Below are 20,066 nucleotides of genomic sequence, written 5' to 3'. Positions count from 1 at the left end.
GAAGGCATCATTTACAAAGCAGCCTCCACGTGACCGGCTTCAGGGTACATCTGACACAACACAGAGGCTTGTACATGCACATGGAAGAATTATGCATTACAATATTTTATTACAGAACCATATTCACATATAACTTACTCTTCTACTTTCAAACATACATTGCTGATATATAAAAGAAAATGGTTGAACAATTATAACATACGTTTTGCACGTGTGCAATGACCAACTTAAAAGCAACTCAAGATGGTCACACAAGAACACCAAGGTTGTCTGGTATTCTGTAAAGAATTCAGATGTGTCTATCTCTTCTCAAGATTCTTCAGCCTTGCCTCAAGACGTTTAGAATATGCATCAAGCTTGTATGCTGCTTGCTCAAGCTTTGTGACGCTATCTTCAATTTGGTCAATCTGTTCCAGATATGGCTGCAGATTCTTATCTAAAAGAGAGTGAGGTATTTATTAATGTTCACTTCAATTTCAATAGTTATAAAAGGAATCGAAAATGGCGTCTATGATGCAACATGCTGAAGCTGGATGTTTGAGAGGCCTATGAAGGCTGTCCAGAAAACAATGCTCTCTGTTTACAGTGTACCACATTTTCTTGCTATTAGATAGTTGTTGTTCCCCTTCTGTGATTCAGTTCGCACTCTAATAATACAACAATATGAGTATTTGTTTATTGCAAATTTGGTGTGTTGATGCTTGTATAACAGTACTATATAGTGATACACAAAAGGATGCATACAATATTGGTATATCCACAGTATTCCTTTACATCAGTGCGTTTCTTGTGAATTAAAAAGTGATTAGAATATATTACAACTATTCAAGATACAGAGTTGGGCTTATTTTCTAGGTCACTCAGTCCTGCATGTAAATACAAGGGTTGGAACTTTAATAGTGGAAACTATTTATTTACAACTGATATAAAATAGATGCATGTTTCGAAGTTTTACTGTCCTTCAATGTAGTTGCCAGCGATGTGGAAGTCGTAGGATACCTTTAGCAGTGCCTGTTGTGTTGATAGTTCGAGTGGAATGGTCTACTGCCTGAAGAATCTCTGGAACAGTTCTGAAGCGAATGCCACAGAGTGGTTCCTTCATCTTAGAACTTAAGTCGAAGTCACAAGGGCTTAAGTTCGGGGAGTATGGTGGATGGTACAGCACTTCCCAGGCCCATCAATCGAACACATCAGCCAGTTTGCACTGCATGCGGCCGACCACTGTCCTGAAAATTGATGGGTGGGTTCTGCAGAAAGTGTCGCCCCTTCTTTCTCAAAGCTGGTCGCAGGTTGTGTTCCAAAAATGAACAGTAATACTGCGCACTGACGGTCTGCAGTCGGGGAACGGTATGCAATAGAATAACACCATCAAAGTCATACATGAACATCACCATAACTTTCATATTGCTGGGGTTCTGATGAACTTTCGATTTTCGTGGTGACCCGTAATGACGCCATTTGTTCCGATTGGCATTTTATTTGTGGCTCGTACAATTTGGCTCATGTCTCATACGGCGTAAGAAAGCCTCTCCTTCGCGCTCATACTGGTCCTAGTGGTTACGAGCAGCGTCATATTGTAGCCATTTCTGCATTTCCGCTACATCATGCAGAACCCATCGTGATGCAATTTTTCTCATGCCCAGGCATTCCTTCAGAATGTGAAGCACAGTCGTATGCGCTAATCTTGTCTCTCGGGCCAGGTCACGAATAGTATGGTGTCGATCACTCTCCAGTAACATGGAAAGAGCACATGTCTCCTTCATTGACACTAGGATGACCTGGCTGACGCATGTCTGCCACATTATGGCATCATTCGTTGAAGGCTTTCACCCATCTTGCCACTGTTCTGTAAGGCAATGCAGAGTCCCCGCAAGCCTCTTGAAGACCTTTGAGCTGCCCTTCTCCTCCTCATAGGGTTATGTAGGGAAGCGACAGGAGGGGAGGCCACAGGAACAGCTTGCTCATGGACGTTGGGTTATAGGCCTCCCTAAGTTGGCGCAGGGATCAAAAGAAAATATGCCTTGGGATCAACTGCTTAATGTGGGAACACCAATCCAGACAGCAATCAGGCAGTTTGATTACTAGTCAGACTGTGATGGAATGACATCATCAGTAAGCACAGCTCACACAAGTTGGTAACAAAAATATATATATTATAACATAATGTAAAGATATGCCATTTGGCATTAGAAAAATAACACAATACAAAGAAACAACTGATTAGCACAGCCCGTGCCCAAAGAAATGCTACACTCGTGAAACAGAATTACAAGTCACACACGTGACACAAAAATGCAGTCATTTACCTATAGGTAATACCAAGTAAGTAAACCAAATCATATTACCTCGCGCAAGCCAAACACCTTCCTGCTATTGCCGCGAGGGCTCAGTTCCTCATGGTGCCATGCCATGCGGCCAAAACAGCAATTTGGAACACTGAAGAAAATTGAACAGAATTTTGCAGTGCAGGGACAAACTGTCCCACCTGATGGTCACCCAGGAAAAGAGAGCGAGCAATCACAGACACTCCCTAAGGTAGAGAAGAGAAACAAGGAGGGGGAAAGCATGTATCATGTACATCATCAAAGAACATATAAGGAATGAAGGGAACACTGTCTCTGCGGAACACTCACCGGGCAAGGGGGTCAAAGATCCTAATCCACAGAACCGTGAAACATGGTTCACCTTGATCACACTGTTGTGCTGTATGGCCTCTGGCACATTCAATCTTTATCCAACTCCGTTGTTCTTGTTTCGAAAATATCATGACAACACTACATTAGACCGCCAGCTAACACAAGGCTCTGTTCTTCTTGTCACTCCGCATGCACATGATGTGGGAAGAGAGAGTCCATTTGCTCTGAGGTAAGGTAGGTATGTAAGTAACGTGTGGTATAAACGACATTATTTGGTTCCATGGCATGACGCCTCTACAGCAGTGTTGCCACTATTAATGTTTCAACCTTCATAAATCCTCATTCAAAGCATGTGAGGCTTATGTTTCTGCTGATCTAGCACTCACATACAAACATCATAGGAAATATAACAATATTAAGATGGATTATCAGGGAGACTGTGGGCGTGAGAAGTGGACAGGTTTATCCTGGAATCAAAGCCTGCTAGCAGACTTTGGTATTCATGATACCTTGGCTTCTATTACTAGAGAAAGTGTGTTACTTACACTTCTCATTTAAATCAATCATGGTGCGAGCCACATTGCCAGCAATCTGTTTCATGTCTGAATACTTAGTGATCGTCACTCTATTCATTGATTCCAGCAACCTATAATCTTCCTGAAGAAATAAGAGAAAAAAATTATAATAATAAGAATAAGCATCCCAAATTTGAAATTTACAGCTACGTTACTGCATGCATACAGTCAATCTCTACCTTGCCACCAACACTACGTCCACAACTGTAAGCCTGATGTAGAATTATTTCATGTGGTGAATTCATTTGGAAAAGATGAATTTGTGCAACTTGCTGAGAAATAGGAAGATGATCAATTTCTTTCAAATATGTGGAATTTTGTCAAGTGACTGAGCTGTCTGGTATGCACCATAAAGTCTTCCAGAAATGTGAACAGGCACGTTAAGAATGGCCAACTCTTCTCGATACGGCTGTCTGTTTTACACAGAGGTGGGTTTACAAACAAACTGTCATCAAATGGTGCAAGCATCAACTATCCCTAAGCTAACATGGTGGACAAGAAGGGGGTAAATTTCAAAGTTACTCAGATCATCTGTTAATACATTAAATACCAAGTAAAGCAGCTGTAAGTAGTAATAAGAACTAAGTGTCCCTGCTGTAACCACCATGCCAAGAGGATAGTTGAGACAAGTGTCTATGCGCTCCTTACTTCACCACTACATTTACATCTTACAACAAACATTGGAACAATCAAAGATTTAAGTATACAAAAGGTTTCATCATTATTTTGCTTATACAGGGAGGATTTTTACTTTGTTGACTGGTTCCATGGCTCTACAAATCACCTGTTCTGTATGGCTGATGTCTTATTTTAAAAGATAAACATAAGTTGAAAGTAGCCAAATACAATTTGCTGAGGGCAATATTTGCTCCAAAGGGGAATGACGTGGGCAGTTTATGATATAATGTACAAAAGAATTCCAAGATAAATACAAGTCACTTAGTAGATTCTAAACCTAGTCTTCTTTGAGCAAAGTATCTAGAAGACTATTAGGCATAGAATGCATACAGAAAGTAGGTGGGAAAAAAAAGGTTTTAAAAGTGATCATTTGGAAGACTGAAGAGGAACTGGCAGTTTAATATTAAGGGGTATCTAGATAATATGTTATGAGGACAGGAGGTGGATGCCACTAGCGCAGGACCATATCCAATGGCGGAAATTGGAATTTGTGGTGTTGAACTCTCAGTTCTACAACCGGACATTCAGTAGCTTATTAGTCATACCTGTGTTGCTGTCAGTTCACCAAATAAATAATCAGCTGTTTTCTGAAACATGGTGGTTGCCAGACGACTTAGATTTGGATCATGGGGATCAAGGGCTTCAAAACTGCTTGTACTTGTGGAGAGTGTCGGCCCTAAAATGTGTAAAATGGTACAGATATTCCCCAAACATATTTCAAACTGGGAATGGCACCACTGGTGTAAATCATGTCATATTCACGCAACAAATATACATAAAGAAATTCTTTCACATGACACTAGCCGCATACTGTCTGAGCTCCAATAGTCTGGTTTGGGACACTATTGTAACAAAACATTCTCATATGCTTTAACTGCATCCATCTGTGGGTGACAAATATCCTGAAACATCTTGAAATTTAGACAGCCAAAAGTACTATATTATTACAGATGATGCCCCAGTATATCAGTCACTGCTTCTACAGTAACTACTCACCAAGCACATGCTTCCCTCCACTAAACTCTACCAGTCTCAAGACAATATGATTTCTATCTCTTGTCACTGATGAAGATCCTGCTACAAGGCTGTCACCTTGAGGATGCAGCAGAAGTTAAAATGGCATCAAAGACTGCACTGTAGGAGAACAGATGTAGTGGCTTCCAGAGATGTTCAAAGTAACTGTATGAATGCTGGCAAAAGTGCATAGCTGCTGAAGGACATAATTTTGAAGGCAACTACATCCCAGAACTTTCTGAAGCAATTGCACATAAGTTACATTACCAAATAAAAATCAATAAGAAATGAAAACATATAACACAGGTTATAATTTGGATCTGAGGTTCTCACAGCTCTGACTATGAAGAGAGTCTTCTTGGTTGTAATGAAGTGTACTTCATAGGCAGCCAGATACTTTTGACTGACATAGTGCAAGCACCAACTGCTTCTACTGGTTTCTTGTTTTCCTTACTCTGAACCTGAAGATGCAGGCTGTCTCTGAACTACATAGCATTGCAACCCTGAAGACAGTACTATTTCAAGTAGTTACTATGGGATTCTGACAATGGTGTATAACACATAGAGATATTGGGTTTTCAGACTGGATCCACTTTCCGAAACGTCGTGTTTTTCTTAGTTATCTTAAAACCAGGACGATGGATAAAGTCTGAAAACCCAATATCTCTAAGTACTATTTCAATTATCACATCACTCAACTTTCATGGAAAGTATAAATACGTTATTGTCTTTAAATGGTAGTAAAAATCTTGGATGATTACAGTACTGAACGTAGTTTGGTCTTCCACCATGCCACACTTCCATGCAGTTTCTGATCCTAAATGCTATTTCATAACACCACTAAGAAAGCTCAAATATCATCTGTACATTCACTGGCCCATGTGCCTTCATGGCGCAGTGCTTAGTTACACACATGGAAAACTTTACTTTACCTTTACCTATCTTATGCATACTTACCTTTAACTTATGCCCATTCTGTTATCACGAAATATTGCCTCTCAAATACTTCTTGACCATGTATATAGGAATATTTTTGCAGGGTCAACCTTCCTGCCCATTGCAATGACAAAGTAACTGCTCCTACTGCTATTACAACCAGTATCAGAGATTTTAAAATAATCCTAAGAAACAACTCATGTGCTAGATACTTCATTTATAATGAAATATAAATTCCGGTTCTGATTAACTGAATTTTGATCTATAACTTATTAGGTGTATTAACGCAGCCGTCGACACAATAATGACACCCACTCTGGCACCCTTATGATACACAAGGGGATATAAACAGAGACTGTAACTTATTATTTTGTAATCAATCCCTTGCACTTACGCATGTAACGTTCAAAATCTGGTCGTTGTTGTTGCCATGTCGCTTGTTACAATAATCGTCGTGATTTTCTTAAAACAAGTATCCTGTCATCACGAAATTCTACTCTACAGTCAGGTTAGTGACATAAACAGTTTGAGAATGAAACTTTTCTAACATTTTATACCTTTCTTAGGTGAATCCGTAACTCCACCTTCACTGTCACAATCATCAGCCATTACTACTGCTGATATTGCATTAATCTTCCATCTAAAACAAAATTTTGTAACACATCTTTCCAATGGTCGTTACAGTCGTTACCACCGGCAAGCACCTCCACCTACCACCCTTCACCTTTCGGCCACGGATCACCGCAGAACGCGTGTTACCATGGGTATTTGATTCTGTGGAGCACAAAGTTTCTTGGTCGCGCGGTCCGCACGTGTCTTGTATTCCGTGGTCGTCAGGGTCATCAAGGATCTTCAATATGCAAACATGATGTAAGTTGACATAGAGGAGAAAGTTTTTATACTTATTTTTCATCGACTTTTTGTTCATCTCTTAACTTGCTTTTACGTTTACACGTATATTATCACGTGTATGAGTAATTATAGACGCTGTTTGGATTGGTAATTAGATTTATTGAACGCTTTCAGATCGTAACTACACGCAACTATAGCGGTATTGCTAATTCACACGCACTGCAGTTCACTTTAGCACGTACTCACTGTTCACCGTCTGCTGTGCCTACCATTTTTCCTCTCTGGATGCTGCCTAGTAATGGCCGTTGTCTCGTTTTTTGTTTTACGGTCGTTTCATAGCAATGGGTCTGTGTGCCACAATCTGAAGAAATGTAAAAGCCCAATTTTATATTAATAATCTGACCTCTTCTTGCGCGGTCTTTTTTCATAATATCCTCTATTCTGCCACATTCTCCTATTGAGCATGTTACACTTGATGAACCTTACCACATATTCATGTAATAAGAAGTGCATCAGCCCAGGATGTCTCGTATAAAAATATTGTGGTATATTTTCTGAAGTCAAGGACTGTGAAGTCAGCAGAGATAGCCGTTGCTAGGGAAGAGTTTAGCAAACACCCGTTGCAACAGTGGAGTAACTTGGGAAAAGTGTTATCTACACGGCTCGTGTGATAGCTATGTGACACAACAATAGAATAACTTTTGACTGAGTTTCAACCGTGTGGAGTCGGGGTCGAATACCTCCATCGTGACCCTCTGAGTCGTAGGAGGCGACGAAAAGGGAAGTAAAAAATCTGAGACAGTAAAATATGGTCGCGAGTACCAGGGAACTCGGACCCGAGAAGGACTGCGCTGGTAAAGACCAGCAGCATATACAAAAGACAGACCCGTCCTCTCGTCAGAGAGGGCGCCCCAGAGAAACAAGACCGTAACTGTCAAACAGTAATAAATATCTGGTCATGAGCCCCATATGAGGCTCGGAAACAAGACTTACTGACTGACTGACTAACCGTCAGTCGCAATGTGACTTTGACTTTGACAGTTGAGTTTCCCCCGTGTGGAGGCGGGGTCGAATACCTCCACCGTGACCCCGCGAGTCGTAGGAGGTAACGAAAAGGGAATTCTCCAGTCTGAGACAGTAAAATATGGTCGCGAGTCCCAAGGGACTCGGACCCGAGAAAGACCGTGCTGGAAAGGGCCAGCAGCATATACAAAAGAACTCTCGTCAGTGATGGCGCCCCACAAAAATAAGCCCGTAACGGTCAAACAGTAATAATTAATATGACACCAAGACTTACTGACTGACTGGCCGTCAGTCGTAATGTAACTTTGACTTTACCAAAAACAGTTCAGGTGACTAGACTGCCATTGTAGCGAAAGCTGCTAGAAATAGGGCATAATCTGCTGTACTGAGCCTGGACTGACAGAGGCCCTTTATACATTTAATACATTCATTATCATGTTTAACATGTAAAATGTAAATATCCTTTACGTTATTATAAATGACTTACTACTATAGACAATGGCTGACAAAAGTCAGACCCGTCCTCTCGTCAGAGAGGGCTCCCCACAAAAACAAGACCGAAACTGTCAAACAGTAATAAATATCTGGTCATAAGCTCCAGATTGGGCTCGACACCAAGAATGACTGACTGACCGTCAGTCGCAATGTGGCTTGTTGCGGTGTCTGGTGTATATACCACGTATGAAGCTTGTTGCCGAGTGTCTGGTACACACCTCCGTGTAGAGGGCTCGAATAGCCCCATCGTAGCCCTATGAGCCGTAGGAGGCGACGAAAATGGAACCGAGTGCCTGGGAATATAACCGGGCAGCTTCTGTTCCTGGGGGATATAAATTCGGGGACCTGGTCCTCCAGGTTTGGGGAGTCTCAGTCGGAGTCAGAATTACTTCGCAACTGGCGGTTTACCGCCGAACAGTTGGGTTTGGTGACAAGCCCCTTGAGACTCACAACCAACATTTTCTTCAACTGAACACTTGCGGTCATAGTCCCTATTTAACATCCTCTCTGACGAGAAGGTGAGTCTGTCGTTTACAATTGCTGCCGGTCCTCATCAGCGCAGCCCCTCGGGACTCGGACCTGAGAATGTCTGCACTGGTGAGGGCCAGCAGAAATTGTAAACGACTGACCCACCCTTTCGTCAGAGAGGATGTTACACAAGGACTATGACCGCAAGTGTTCAGCTAGAAAAAAATTATTGTACCCGAGTCTTCCGAAGCGGTAAACTGCCAGCCGTAAAGTAACTCTGACTCTGGTATCCATTGGATGGTACCTGCATCATTTCGTCGTGATTCGGGTTATTTCTTTCACACATTTATTACACAATCTTCAGATTATGCAAAAAAATGTATATGTTCAATAAGTACTGGCTCGTAAATGAGTTATGCCCAGTGGCGTAACTCATATACTCGTTTCTTTTTTGTTCACTTAGGTATAATTTTAATTATTGTATTGGGGTTTTACTCAGGTCTGTCTGGTAGAGTTAGGACGGTGTATATTTTCAGTCTATGTCTAATTTTGCTATTGTCTAGTAGGTTCACTGCTAGTGCATCTGTGTGGTATTATAATTTTCTGAAGTATTCCACTTTTTACTTCACTGAGCACTGTGTTCATTTGTAGATCTTCGTGGATCCTGCGGTTGTTTATGTACTAAGGTTCATTCAGAATGGATCGGAGTGTTTTGGATTGAAAGCTCTGAAGGATTTCGATGTTGAAACTGGAAGCTGTCCCCCATAGCTGAATTCCATAGGTCAGTATGGGTTTGAGTACTGCTTTGTATAGGAGGAGTTTACTTTCTAATGAGAGTGTTGAGTTTTTTCCAAGTAACTGGTGCATTTGTTTCGATTTTTGGTTCAGCTATTTTCTTTACCTTTGATGTGCTTTGCCCGTATCAGTCTTCTATCGAGTTGCACGCCCAGATACTCTACTTCGTTTTTCTGTCTGAGGAATTTGTCCGTTGGTCACTCTCCTTGTGCCTTGCGTGTGTTGGTCTGAGCGATGATCAGTCTTTTCTTTATGGAAGTACGCGGATATGAATATATTGACTAATACATTTGTGCACGGAAATAGTTCCTTGTTGTTAACTATTTTGTTTTACAGATGCTACCAAATTTACGAAAAGCTCTACAACCGCACACGGCCGTCACTTCTTACAACCGTTGTTCACCACTTCTCGTGACCGTTGCCTATCTATCTTTATGTTTATTTATTTGTTTGCCCGCTTCGGTAGAACACTTTTGACTCTTCTCAGGGTTGTGCCACGGTAATAACTGGGGCAACGCGGAGACTGCACATTTAAAACTAGTCCACTGATACAAATAAATACTCTATTTTCTGCTTAATCACAATATTGTTTATTTCAGAATCAAACTATAACTTTATCGGCAAGTGCGGAGTAATGTGCCCTTTTTATATTATCAAATATTAATCGAACCAAATAAAGAGTGTTAAATTTAGATATACTTGGAGAGTACAGCTCAATACGTCTGCCTTTGTTGAATTCTGAACGCCAAGTGCTTCTGCCCACTCTATTCTGCGGGAGCGTCACTTCATCACCGTATAGGATCTGAAGACGGCCTTTCTCCCCAGACAAGAATAGTTTTCTAATGGCTGATTTTATCTGCCAATTCATCATACCATCAGTACAAGACAATCACATTACTAACTTTTAGAATGAAGAGATCCAAATATATTGAACCTGGAACCCTACATGTGAAAGCGCTTATTTCTTAGTTTAGGGTCTAATTACACCCTTTCGAAGACACTTTAATAACAGCTACCCTTTTAGCAAAACAACATTTACATGTTCTGCAACTACAGACATGTCTTTTCATAATTGCCTCAACCCTCTTGTGGTCACCCAAGCTGCAGGTAACAAAACAAGGCAGTTGTTCCTGTCTAAATGCGAAACTTCTTAATGGATGGGTCTCCCTTATAAATCAGCCACTCTGTTGAAATGACTAAAGTGGAACATAGTGTCCATTAAAGAGTATTAAAAGGTTTGGACGGTTACAGCTCGTTCCTGCAGTTTCAATACAAAACCTATTTTATAGTAAATGCAATAGATAGTCAGTTGTTTTGGTTGCTGCGTATTAACTAGACGTTACCTGGTAACAAATTTTAACAATGAAAGTTCATCAGCTTTTGCGTTGACGTCTTCGCTCTTTGAGCTCCAGATAGAGACAGTTCTTTACTGTTCACTGTTTGTTTTACGGATGCTGTCAAACTTGCGAAAAGCTCGTTTATGCAGTTTCAATACAAAATCCATTTCATAGTAATCACAATAGATAGCCAATTGTTTCGGTTGCTACGCATTAACTAGACGTTACCTCGTAACGAATCTTGAAACGAAAATTCACTGGCTTCTGGGCTCACCTCTTTACTCTTTGACATCCAGATAGCGACTGACTTTGAATTTGACTTCAAACGAATTATACATATGAAGAAAGGTCTCGTATATACATTACTTGGAATTCTGGTGTGCCTGCAGCAACAGACTGCTGAATCGCGCCATGTCACTTATCACAGACAAGAAGAAAACAGGTAGGGATACAAATGTAAACGAAAACATTCGATTCTTTTTGTATTCACTTTATAGGGTACTAAAAGCAAGTAAAGTAAAAGTTAAGGTATCCCTGTAACAGTCCGTGGAGGCCCATATGGTTGTGAGATGTTGAGGTTCCCACATTTTCTAGACAATCGGCTAACAGATGGCGGCAAGGTTGTCAGCCCTACGCGCCGGCCGCCCTTTACCCCTAAGAATATTCCAAGAATATTCCTGGTACTCATTTCTGTTAGAGGCTGAATCGACCCCAGGGCCATAGTGCGGCTGGAAGGATTAGGTAAAGTGAAAAAAATCAAATGACCTCGTCGGGACTTGAACCCGCGACCTTCCGGATTGTAGCACAGTGCTTCAACCAACTACGCTACCGCGTGCCCCCTTTCTAGATTACTTCTAATTTATAATCGTTTTATACATAATAAATAATACATGTAATTTGTTAGCTTATGGAATGCACTTAGTCTCCCACTATGATTTATCTCAAGCAATTAAATAATTTCGTAAATTGCTAATTAAGCCAATAAAAATATTTTGTTTCGAAATTATTATGTGGTGAGAAGGGCGGCATGTGATCACTTTTCTGGTGCATTTTTATGAAGGAAAATTTATGTTTTCTTCTTAGCCAGATAAGTACCAAATGTTAGAAATATGCCAGTTTTACACGTATATATTATAATCGTAGTTCTCAAGATTCAATTCGACCTAGTGGTGCAACATCATGTATTACTATTATTTCATAGCGTGTATGTAATTGTCTGAAATCAAGTTTCTATAGTGTCATTCTTGACTGCTTTCCCTGCAGCAATCGAACTTTGTTAACTTTTGTTTAAAAAGAAATAAACATTTGCCATTTCCAAACAATAATGTGGTCGCGGTGTTCATAAATAAAGATGTATGATGGATTTAGTTCGTAGAGTGTTAAAATGTCACCAGGCGCCTCACATCAGTCAGTACCAGGTTACCAGAATCACAAGCAGAGAAAAGCCTGACCACACACCCACTTAAAAATACTATTTTATGGGAATATGTCCCCCTTATTCCTTCGTACCACTGAACTGCACACATGGATAAACATGGTTCTCAATGGTTCTTAGCCTGTAATTCAGGAACCTAGCACTTCGCGGACCGGACGCCTAGGCCTAGGCGTTTGGGTTTTAAACGTGGCAGACCGGTCGCCTAGATTTAGGCTTTTAGGACACGTTATGTTGCAACACACTATTCCTCGCTTTGGTGGCCACGTGTCTGTAAAGGTACTGCGTAGCTGGCCTTCGGAATGTTTGTTTTCGGAGTCAGCAACGTGATCACTCTCTATTCCCCTCTCACTCTTAGAAAAGTCCCTTTCTTCAAGTCGAAGCTTCTATGTGTGAGGCCAGATATGCTCAGTGTCAACATGGCTCAGAGACGAAAGTAGTTGAAGGCAGGGCGAGCTCTCGGAGAATAAGAAATCTGTGATTTGATCTCCGATGAGTTATCTGACTTTCCAAGTGCTTCGTCTTCTGATGGTGAGGGCAGTGTCAGTGGCAATGACAGGGGCCCCCAAAATATTATGACCAGAAGAGAAAGTGAAAGTGACAGAGCTGGGATGAAAGTTCGATAGCTAGCATTGCGGGGACAGCCGCATGGGGTAAAGTGGACAAAACACCCACTTTGGGAAAGTTTACTGGTGATCCAGGGGTGAGACAAATGCCATCGGACCCTACGCAAGTGTCTGAAGTAGCTGAACTGTTTTTTCGATTCCTTGGAGGAGAAGGCTTCGTTTTCGAACGTATAATCCTGGGAAACTCAAAGTATGGCCTACTTGTTCGTGTAGTCACGGAAAGCACTTCATGCTATATTGGAAATTTAGAAATTTATTCCGGTGAAAGCAAGAAATTGCAAGAAACTATTGTTTCCATTTTGGATCCCTATCTGGATCAAAATTATCACGTTTATCAAGATAATTTTTATAACAGTGTGGCAACTGCAGAATACCTACTGTCAAGGAAAGTACGTATTTGTGGTACAATTAGGGTGAACAGAGGCCTTCCTCCAGACCTGAAAGAGGAATGTAAATCCCTGAAACGTGGTGACACCACATTCAGGAGGAAGGGGGACATTCTTCTTCAGTCCTGGAGGGATACTCGCGTTGTGAATATGATTTCCACTATTCACAATTCGAGCATGATCGATGTTCAAAGACGACACGGGCAAGTGAAGAAGAAGCCTCTTTGTATTTCTCAGTACAATATGTTCATGAAGGGAGTTGATACAGCCGACCAATACTTGGCCTCTTATTCCCTTCCTAGGAAAACAGTAAAATGGATGAAGGGAGTTGCCTTGTGGCTTATAAATTGTGCCCTTTTCAATTCATTTTTGTTTTTCAAAGAGCTAAACGAAAATTCAACTTTGAAATACAAGGCATTTCACATGAATGTGGCAGAAGCCTGGGCTACAGACCTCGCGCTGGCGGCAGAACCTGCGTTAGACACAGACGTAGTACGACCGGGACCATCTACTCCCACCCAACGGAGGCCTCATAAGGACCCTCCTGGGCGACTCTCAGGTGATATGCGGAAAGATACCCTCGCGAAAATTGTGATGAGTGAACAATCAACGGGGAAGTATCCTTCTAGGCAGTGCCGTGTGTGCGCTGTCCACAAGAAGTGAAGCAAGACTTCCTACGTCTGCAAGTTCTGCGTTATGCCTCTTCACAGAGGGGAATGTTTCGAGAAATATCACACTCTGAAGCACTTCTAGGAGCTCTGCTAAGTCTTCTCCAAAAATTTCAGTTCATAAAATTAATTAGGAGATTTTATATTAATTTTTAAAGTGAACAGTGCACAAGTTAGGGTAGTAGGTTTAAAAACGCTGGTCCCCAGGGTGATTTAAATATTTAAATCACCGGTCCGCGAAGTGCTAGGATTCCATAAAGCAATCTCCTGATTCCAGGAAAGAGAATTGAGTTATGGTTGAACCCCCTCCTCCCAAAAAACTGAAATTGTAATTTGTTTTTGTTAAAATCTGAAAGAGCATATTATGATGTGCTCTCTATCAATGACAGAATATGTTTTCATTGTACATACCAAAGACTTTGTTGTGGGATGTTTATTATCACATTAGTCACTGATTACTTCAGAGTTGAAGGAAAATATTAAAATATAAAACACATATTTAAGAAAAAAATGCAAATTGTGTTGAATTGAGAGACCTTTTCTGCCCTTGTATGGTAGGGTAATAGCAATGATGTGCTACAGAAATGTGATGGCTGCCCCATAATGAATTGATCTGAAGACATACACTGTACTCATACCACTGTTTCTAACCAATCCACACAAATTTTAGGAAGTTAAATTTAATAGTTTTGTTGAAAGTTTCAGTGGCAGAGTTTTGTCTTCTGGGATATAATGCTGTGTAGTCCATAGAAAGTTGAAAATGGAGTTGAGAGGCTTCTCTGAAACATGGATTAACTTTTAACAGACTACAAAGAATTATATCCCAGAAGATAAACCCTTCATCTGATGTATTCACTGCACATACGTGCACTGTCCAAATGATTCCATGTCACATGAAAACTGAACTGGACACTGATGATCTTGGCCAATGCTTTTTGTGATTTTCTATAGTCCTTCCAGACAAATGTTGGGATAGTACTCCAAATTAAGGCATGATTGATTCATTCTACGTCCTTTTTTATATATTATTTGCTAATTTTACTACCACTCAGTGTTAATATAATCTACTGACCATGTCATTAAATAAAGCATAAAGAAATTAACATTTTCAATGAATTCTATACATTTTCTGAAAACAGCACACTATAAAGATACTGGGACTTGACTTAAAGTGCAGATCTCATTAATAACTCTACTTTTATCTTAAACAATTGCTACTGTACTGAATGGTGAATGAAACATTAAAGTATTATACTGATGCATAAATTATTGTTGCTAGTATTTGTGCTGTTTATTATCTTTATAAAACCGATTTTATCTGCAGAAAATTCTCAGAATAGATGAAAAATAATAAACAATCAAAACATTTGGGAAACCCAAAACACATATTTTTACTAATCTGTCATAGTGTGAGGTAACATTTGGAGAAAAACGTAAAGCTATTTTTGGACTGTGAGATCTGAGGTTCTTATGGTGGTGAGCATCAAGATGATGGTCTTCTGGAATGTCATGCTGTCTCTTCAGCATAGAAGATGGAGGCAGCATATTCCTTCAAAATTTTGGTAGCCCATGTACAAATCAGTGCTGTACCACATCCCAGAAGAATATAATCTTTATGTTCAGGTAGCTCGTTCTGAGGTAAAACTAGGACAGCTATTTCTTAATCGAGCATTGTTTAGTATTATCATCTCATTGCTACTGTGCCCTCCACATCTGTAAATAAGTAATGATACCAAAATGGGATAATGTTGTTTCTGTTCTTAGGCTAACCGCATTCGATCAGTCCAAAGCAGAGCATTCAAGGCAAGACTATGAAGTTAGAAGGCAAGATGACATTAAAGAGGAAAATAATAAATACATTTACAGTCAAGAAGTTGGCCATTTGAAGTCATCTACAGTTGCTGAAAAAGGTATAGGTAGTGAATATCAAGGTCTGGATGCTTCATATGGCAGCGCTCTACAGAACAGCATGCCTTCAGATGTGTTAACATACAACAAACACAAAACTAAAGACCCACATAAGGATAAATTTCAGCAATCTGAAGAAATACTCAGAGATCTGTGGATTTTATAATCCAAAGAAAACCTCAGTTTTATCACATTATAATTTACCTTTGAAAAGAAAATTGTCAACAAAATATGCAGAAATTAGACAGAAGCGTGGTCCTTATCTCTCTTCAGGTAATCAGCTATTTTCTGACAAATTCCAAAGATTGCAACCTGCAAATAGACTAGGAATTCTTGATGTCAGAAAAGATCCAAGAATAACAAGTACAGTATCTCCTGATAAACAAATTAGTACAAACCACCACAGAATTACATACAAAGAGGAAGGATATTCATTACATGCACGGAAACCTTTACATGGTCACAAAATTACTGACTCTTTTCAATCACGATACAAACTGATGACTTCCAATCTACTAAATTCTGGAGAAGCTACTCATAAAAGGCCTACTTTATTTGTTTCAGAAGGAGATGATGCATCAGAATTGACCAGACGCCAGGTTTTGAACAATATAAAAGTTAACTCAGCCAATAAGAGACAGCTGTCACCTTCAACAAAGGAAGAACTGTATTCAAAAGGAATAGATTCTAGATTGGAGAAGCAGTCAAAATCTGAATCAGAGGAGGACACTGAAAACAAACACTTTAGACACAATAATTTTGCTTCAGTTGCAGTAAATCTTGCTTTTCCAGCAAATGAGCAAGTAAAAGATGAACCACTATACATATCACTCTACCGCAGTACCAGTGACGCCCAAACGCTTCATCAGAAGGACACTAATCATATTTATAATCAGAAACAAAACTTTGCTTACCCAAAACACAGACCTTCCAATGGTAAAGTCACATATAATAAAGAACAAATGGAGGAAGGATTACGAGTACATAACAGATTTAGCAGAAGGATACATAATAAAATGAAAATGAAATAAATTCTGCAAACAGTGAAGATATGTTCAACAAAGCCAATGATCATTTTATCAGTGAAATTCATCAAGAGACAGGCTTCAGTGATGTTAACAGAGATTGGGAACATGGATTTGAAGACACTGTTGCAGATAATGAAGAAAAGGAAAGTAATCCATATGACACCGCACATGGTTGACAGAATCCTTTTGCTTATGGATATATGCCACAAGATTTCGAAGATGAAGAAGAATCATATGATAATAGACACGTGTATGTTAAGGATGGTGGTGATGAAAATTATGATACCACATATGATTATTCTCATAAAATTCAAGAAAGTCTTAAGAGTGGTGGCAGTAACATAGGACTGCAAGCAGTTTATCAACAGGAAGATGATGGGGTGCAAAGAAATCTGAATCAAGCAAAGATAAAAGGTGACACAAGCTATTATAAACATGGCAATAGCTCTATATCTTCTGAAAATGGGACAAAAGACAATGAGGAAACAGAATACATTATTCAATCTCGAATTGAACATTTGAAGGACAGAATAAAAAGGAAGATGACCAGTGATATGGATCAAAACTGAAATGCTAGGGCCCCACCATACAGTAATGTTGCAGATTGTTATATTAAATGGGGTTCAAGGAGGATAGTTGAAGGAGTCATCCGCTGTGAATGTAAAATATGTTAGAAATAGTGGTTCCTAATGAAAGATTTCAGTGACATCAATATAAAACTAAAGCAAATATTATTCAATAAATGAACAAGTTACAAAACTGAGTTTAAAGAAGTTTACACGTGTTTGCATTTGTGGGTAATCGATGTTCTAAGAAACAACCATATAAAACTATAACAATTGTATATGTTATTCTCGAATGTACAGAATAGTTGCTGACAAGTTTGCGGGCCCTGAAAAGGGCCATTTGTTCGACCGTGCTTGTGCTAGTAGCATTAGCTGCTTTGTAGCAGACCAGGTCTTCTTTATGGCCATTCAGCTGGTCTGGCTGGCCAGTGATGCGGTGCTGCGTGCGCCAGTAGGAACAGCTGCTTATGCTGTGGATGATGACGGAGCCATTGTCTCGACACGGTTGCTGTAGAGCCTTTGCTGCTTCATGACATCAGAGTAGCTGCATTAGCTGTCTTTGTCATAATGAGGACTATTGAAGAACTGATGATAGCGAGTTTTGAGCTCCACCTTTTATACCATGCTTGTTGGGCTGAGCTAAAGTTGCAGTTGCAATTGCGATTGTGAGCACTGATTGGCTAGCACATGTGATGATCTACAGGTGGGTTGGACATTGAGTGCTTTATAAATATGAGTGCTGGCAGCAATGTGACATTGACTTGGCTTGAGCAAAAGCTGAATGCTGTCTGTTAGACAGACGAAGTGCGTGTTAGTATGTGGGTGTTCCCACACATTTTTCACATGAAAAGAAATGTTCTTTCTCAGATCAAAAATTTCAAATAAGATCTAAAAGTATGTGACAGTGATACATTAATACAAATATATATTTATGGATATTATCCATTGTTCTGTTTTTATCTACAACACTATCCTGTTTACATTTCAAAACACAACGTTTCAGAGACTGGATTCTGTCCTCACCTAACAGGCGAAACCTATTCATTTGGGCCCAATTGATAGAGCTACTCCCTATCTTCGAAACGTTGTGTTTTGAAATATAAATAGAATGGTGTTTTAGATAAAAACAGGGAGTTGGATAATGTCCAGAAACAGAATATTTGTAAAATTCCGAAGCTGAACTTAATTTTCAAGCACTGAATTTTGTAATGAAAAGTTAAACAACTCCATCCGGAGTGACTGATAACATGTTTTCTTTCTTTCCTTTTTAATCTTTCATCCTTGACATGTTTCGGTCTTAGAGATCATCTTCAGAAGGATATATCAATACAATACAATACAATACAATACAGTTCAATTAATCTGTTTATAAGTGTGGCTTAAAAAAGATTTAATTAAAATGTAGAACCAATTTGGTTCTGAAAATTTTAGCAGAATATTTTTTTAAACCACACTTATGAACAGATTAATTTTATTGTACTGACGACCAGTAATTTCATTTTCCAACTGAACACTTGTTGCTATGGGCCTTAAGTAACATCCTCTCTGATGAGAGGATGGGTCTGTCATCTATCACTCCTGCTGGTCCTCACCAGCGCAGTCATTCTGAGGTCTGAGTCCAGCAGGGTTCATGACCACATATTACTGTCTCAGATTCTAGCTGCCCTCAACCTGCAGGGCCAGGTCCCCATATTTATATCCAACCAGGAAAAGGGTGGTCCCATTATAACCCCAGGCATTGGGTTCCCTCTTAATCATCTTGTACAACTCGCAGGGAAACTCCTCCAGCTTGTCTGGTGTCCTCGTTATATAATCTCAGGCAAGGCCTAAGAGAAAACACCGTTTCCTAACAATTCCTGTATTGTTATAGAGGTGTGGTTTATCTCGCCGTTGTATAGATATGGCAGTTTTTCTGTTGTTGCATGTGTGATTACCAAGCCGTTGCCTAGTAATTAACGTCTACTCTAGATCCGCTATTCCGACTTTCGGGCTTCAAGTCACAATATAAATGACCAGCTAAGAAGTATTTAGGTGTGTCCTCACATCAATATGAAAATGGGGTGGGATAATACCTTGTAATAAATGGGACCTTCCTGTGATGCGTTCTCTGTTACTCATGACTGTAATTAACAGTGACAAATGAAATACCGTGACAGAAATAAAACAATTAAAGGAATCGGAATTTTTATTATAAACTTTATTGTTCTTAACACTTACCATTTTGGGGTCAGGCACATAGTTAACAGAAGTTGGTGTTTTAGCTCATATATACAGACATAGTGCAACAATATGCATATAAGTCATAATCTCACAAACCAGAATCTATACCAAAACATCTTTCTGTTTTTAAATAATATGAAACATATAACTTTAAAAATTCTTATAAATATATCTTATTGATAATTAAATCAGCATACAAAACAACACCAGAAAATTAAATTCCACAATTGATTCAGTAGTGCTGGTTTAAGTAGTATTATATCAGAATTACAATTTTGACCATTAGAATTTCCTTGCACTAGCATTTTGCTGTTTTCATTAAAAGGGCATCTTCCTTTCTAAGATATGTTATATCAGACAGAATAAGCAATTTTATTTCAGAGAAATAAATGCCACAAAGTCAAATTGTTTGACAATGTAAGT

At 39.6% G+C, this 20,066-nt stretch overlaps 2 protein-coding genes across 4 annotated transcripts; one reads left to right on the top strand and one right to left on the bottom strand.

Annotated features, from left to right (window-relative positions):
* Positions 1-89: 89 nt before the first annotated feature.
* LOC111874420 (biogenesis of lysosome-related organelles complex 1 subunit 2) lies at positions 90-6,547 on the bottom strand. Its single transcript, XM_023869916.2, has 4 exons — positions 6,397-6,547; positions 4,435-4,565; positions 3,182-3,293; positions 90-436 (listed from the first exon to the last, which is right to left on the bottom strand). The coding sequence occupies exons 1-4, from the start codon at positions 6,446-6,448 to the stop codon at positions 300-302; spliced, it is 432 nt and encodes a 143-aa protein (XP_023725684.1). The 5' UTR covers positions 6,449-6,547; the 3' UTR covers positions 90-299.
* Positions 6,548-6,636: 89 nt separating this feature from the next.
* LOC111874419 lies at positions 6,637-18,871 on the top strand. 3 transcript variants are annotated; one of them, XR_002844560.2, is made up of 3 exons: positions 6,637-6,709; positions 9,329-9,458; positions 15,686-18,871. XR_002844560.2 is itself a non-coding variant. In XM_023869915.2 (3 exons), the coding sequence occupies exons 1-3, from the start codon at positions 6,705-6,707 to the stop codon at positions 16,858-16,860; spliced, it is 618 nt and encodes a 205-aa protein (XP_023725683.1). In that variant the 5' UTR covers positions 6,637-6,704; the 3' UTR covers positions 16,861-18,871. The 3 variants fall into 3 exon arrangements, 2 of the variants coding, with proteins under 2 accessions (XP_023725683.1, XP_033611337.1); XM_023869915.2 differs by lacking the exon at positions 9,329-9,458 and having other exon boundaries at positions 15,686-15,831; positions 16,394-18,871; XM_033755446.1 differs by lacking the exons at positions 6,637-6,709; positions 9,329-9,458 and adding an exon at positions 12,953-13,057 and having other exon boundaries at positions 15,686-15,831; positions 16,394-18,871.
* Positions 18,872-20,066: the final 1,195 nt, after the last annotated feature.

The sequence above is a fragment of the Cryptotermes secundus genome, unplaced genomic scaffold (genome assembly GCF_002891405.2).
Source record: "Cryptotermes secundus unplaced genomic scaffold, Csec_1.0 scaffold251, whole genome shotgun sequence".
NCBI classification, from domain to species: Eukaryota; Metazoa; Arthropoda; class Insecta; order Blattodea; family Kalotermitidae; genus Cryptotermes; species Cryptotermes secundus.
The sequence above is the reverse complement of the archived record's forward strand: the minus strand, read 5'-3'. Positions and strand labels throughout refer to the sequence as shown.

Coding starts and splice junctions, on each gene's coding strand:
- LOC111874420 (XM_023869916.2), bottom strand. CDS start 6,448: ATGGCTGATGATTGTGACAGTGAAGGTGGAGTTACGGATTCACCTAAG. Junction 3,294..4,434: donor GTGAACTGACAGCAACACAG/GTATGACTAATA, acceptor TTATTTCTTCAG/GAAGATTATAGGTTGCTGGA. Junction 437..3,181: donor GATTGATTTAAATGAGAAGT/GTAAGTAACACA, acceptor ACTCTCTTTTAG/ATAAGAATCTGCAGCCATAT.
- LOC111874419 (XM_033755446.1), top strand. CDS start 12,954: ATGCCATCGGACCCTACGCAAGTGTCTGAAGTAGCTGAACTGTTTTTT. Junction 13,058..15,685: donor ATAATCCTGGGAAACTCAAA/GTATGGCCTACT, acceptor TTCTGTTCTTAG/GCTAACCGCATTCGATCAGT. Junction 15,832..16,393: donor ATCTACAGTTGCTGAAAAAG/GTATAGGTAGTG, acceptor TATTTGTTTCAG/AAGGAGATGATGCATCAGAA.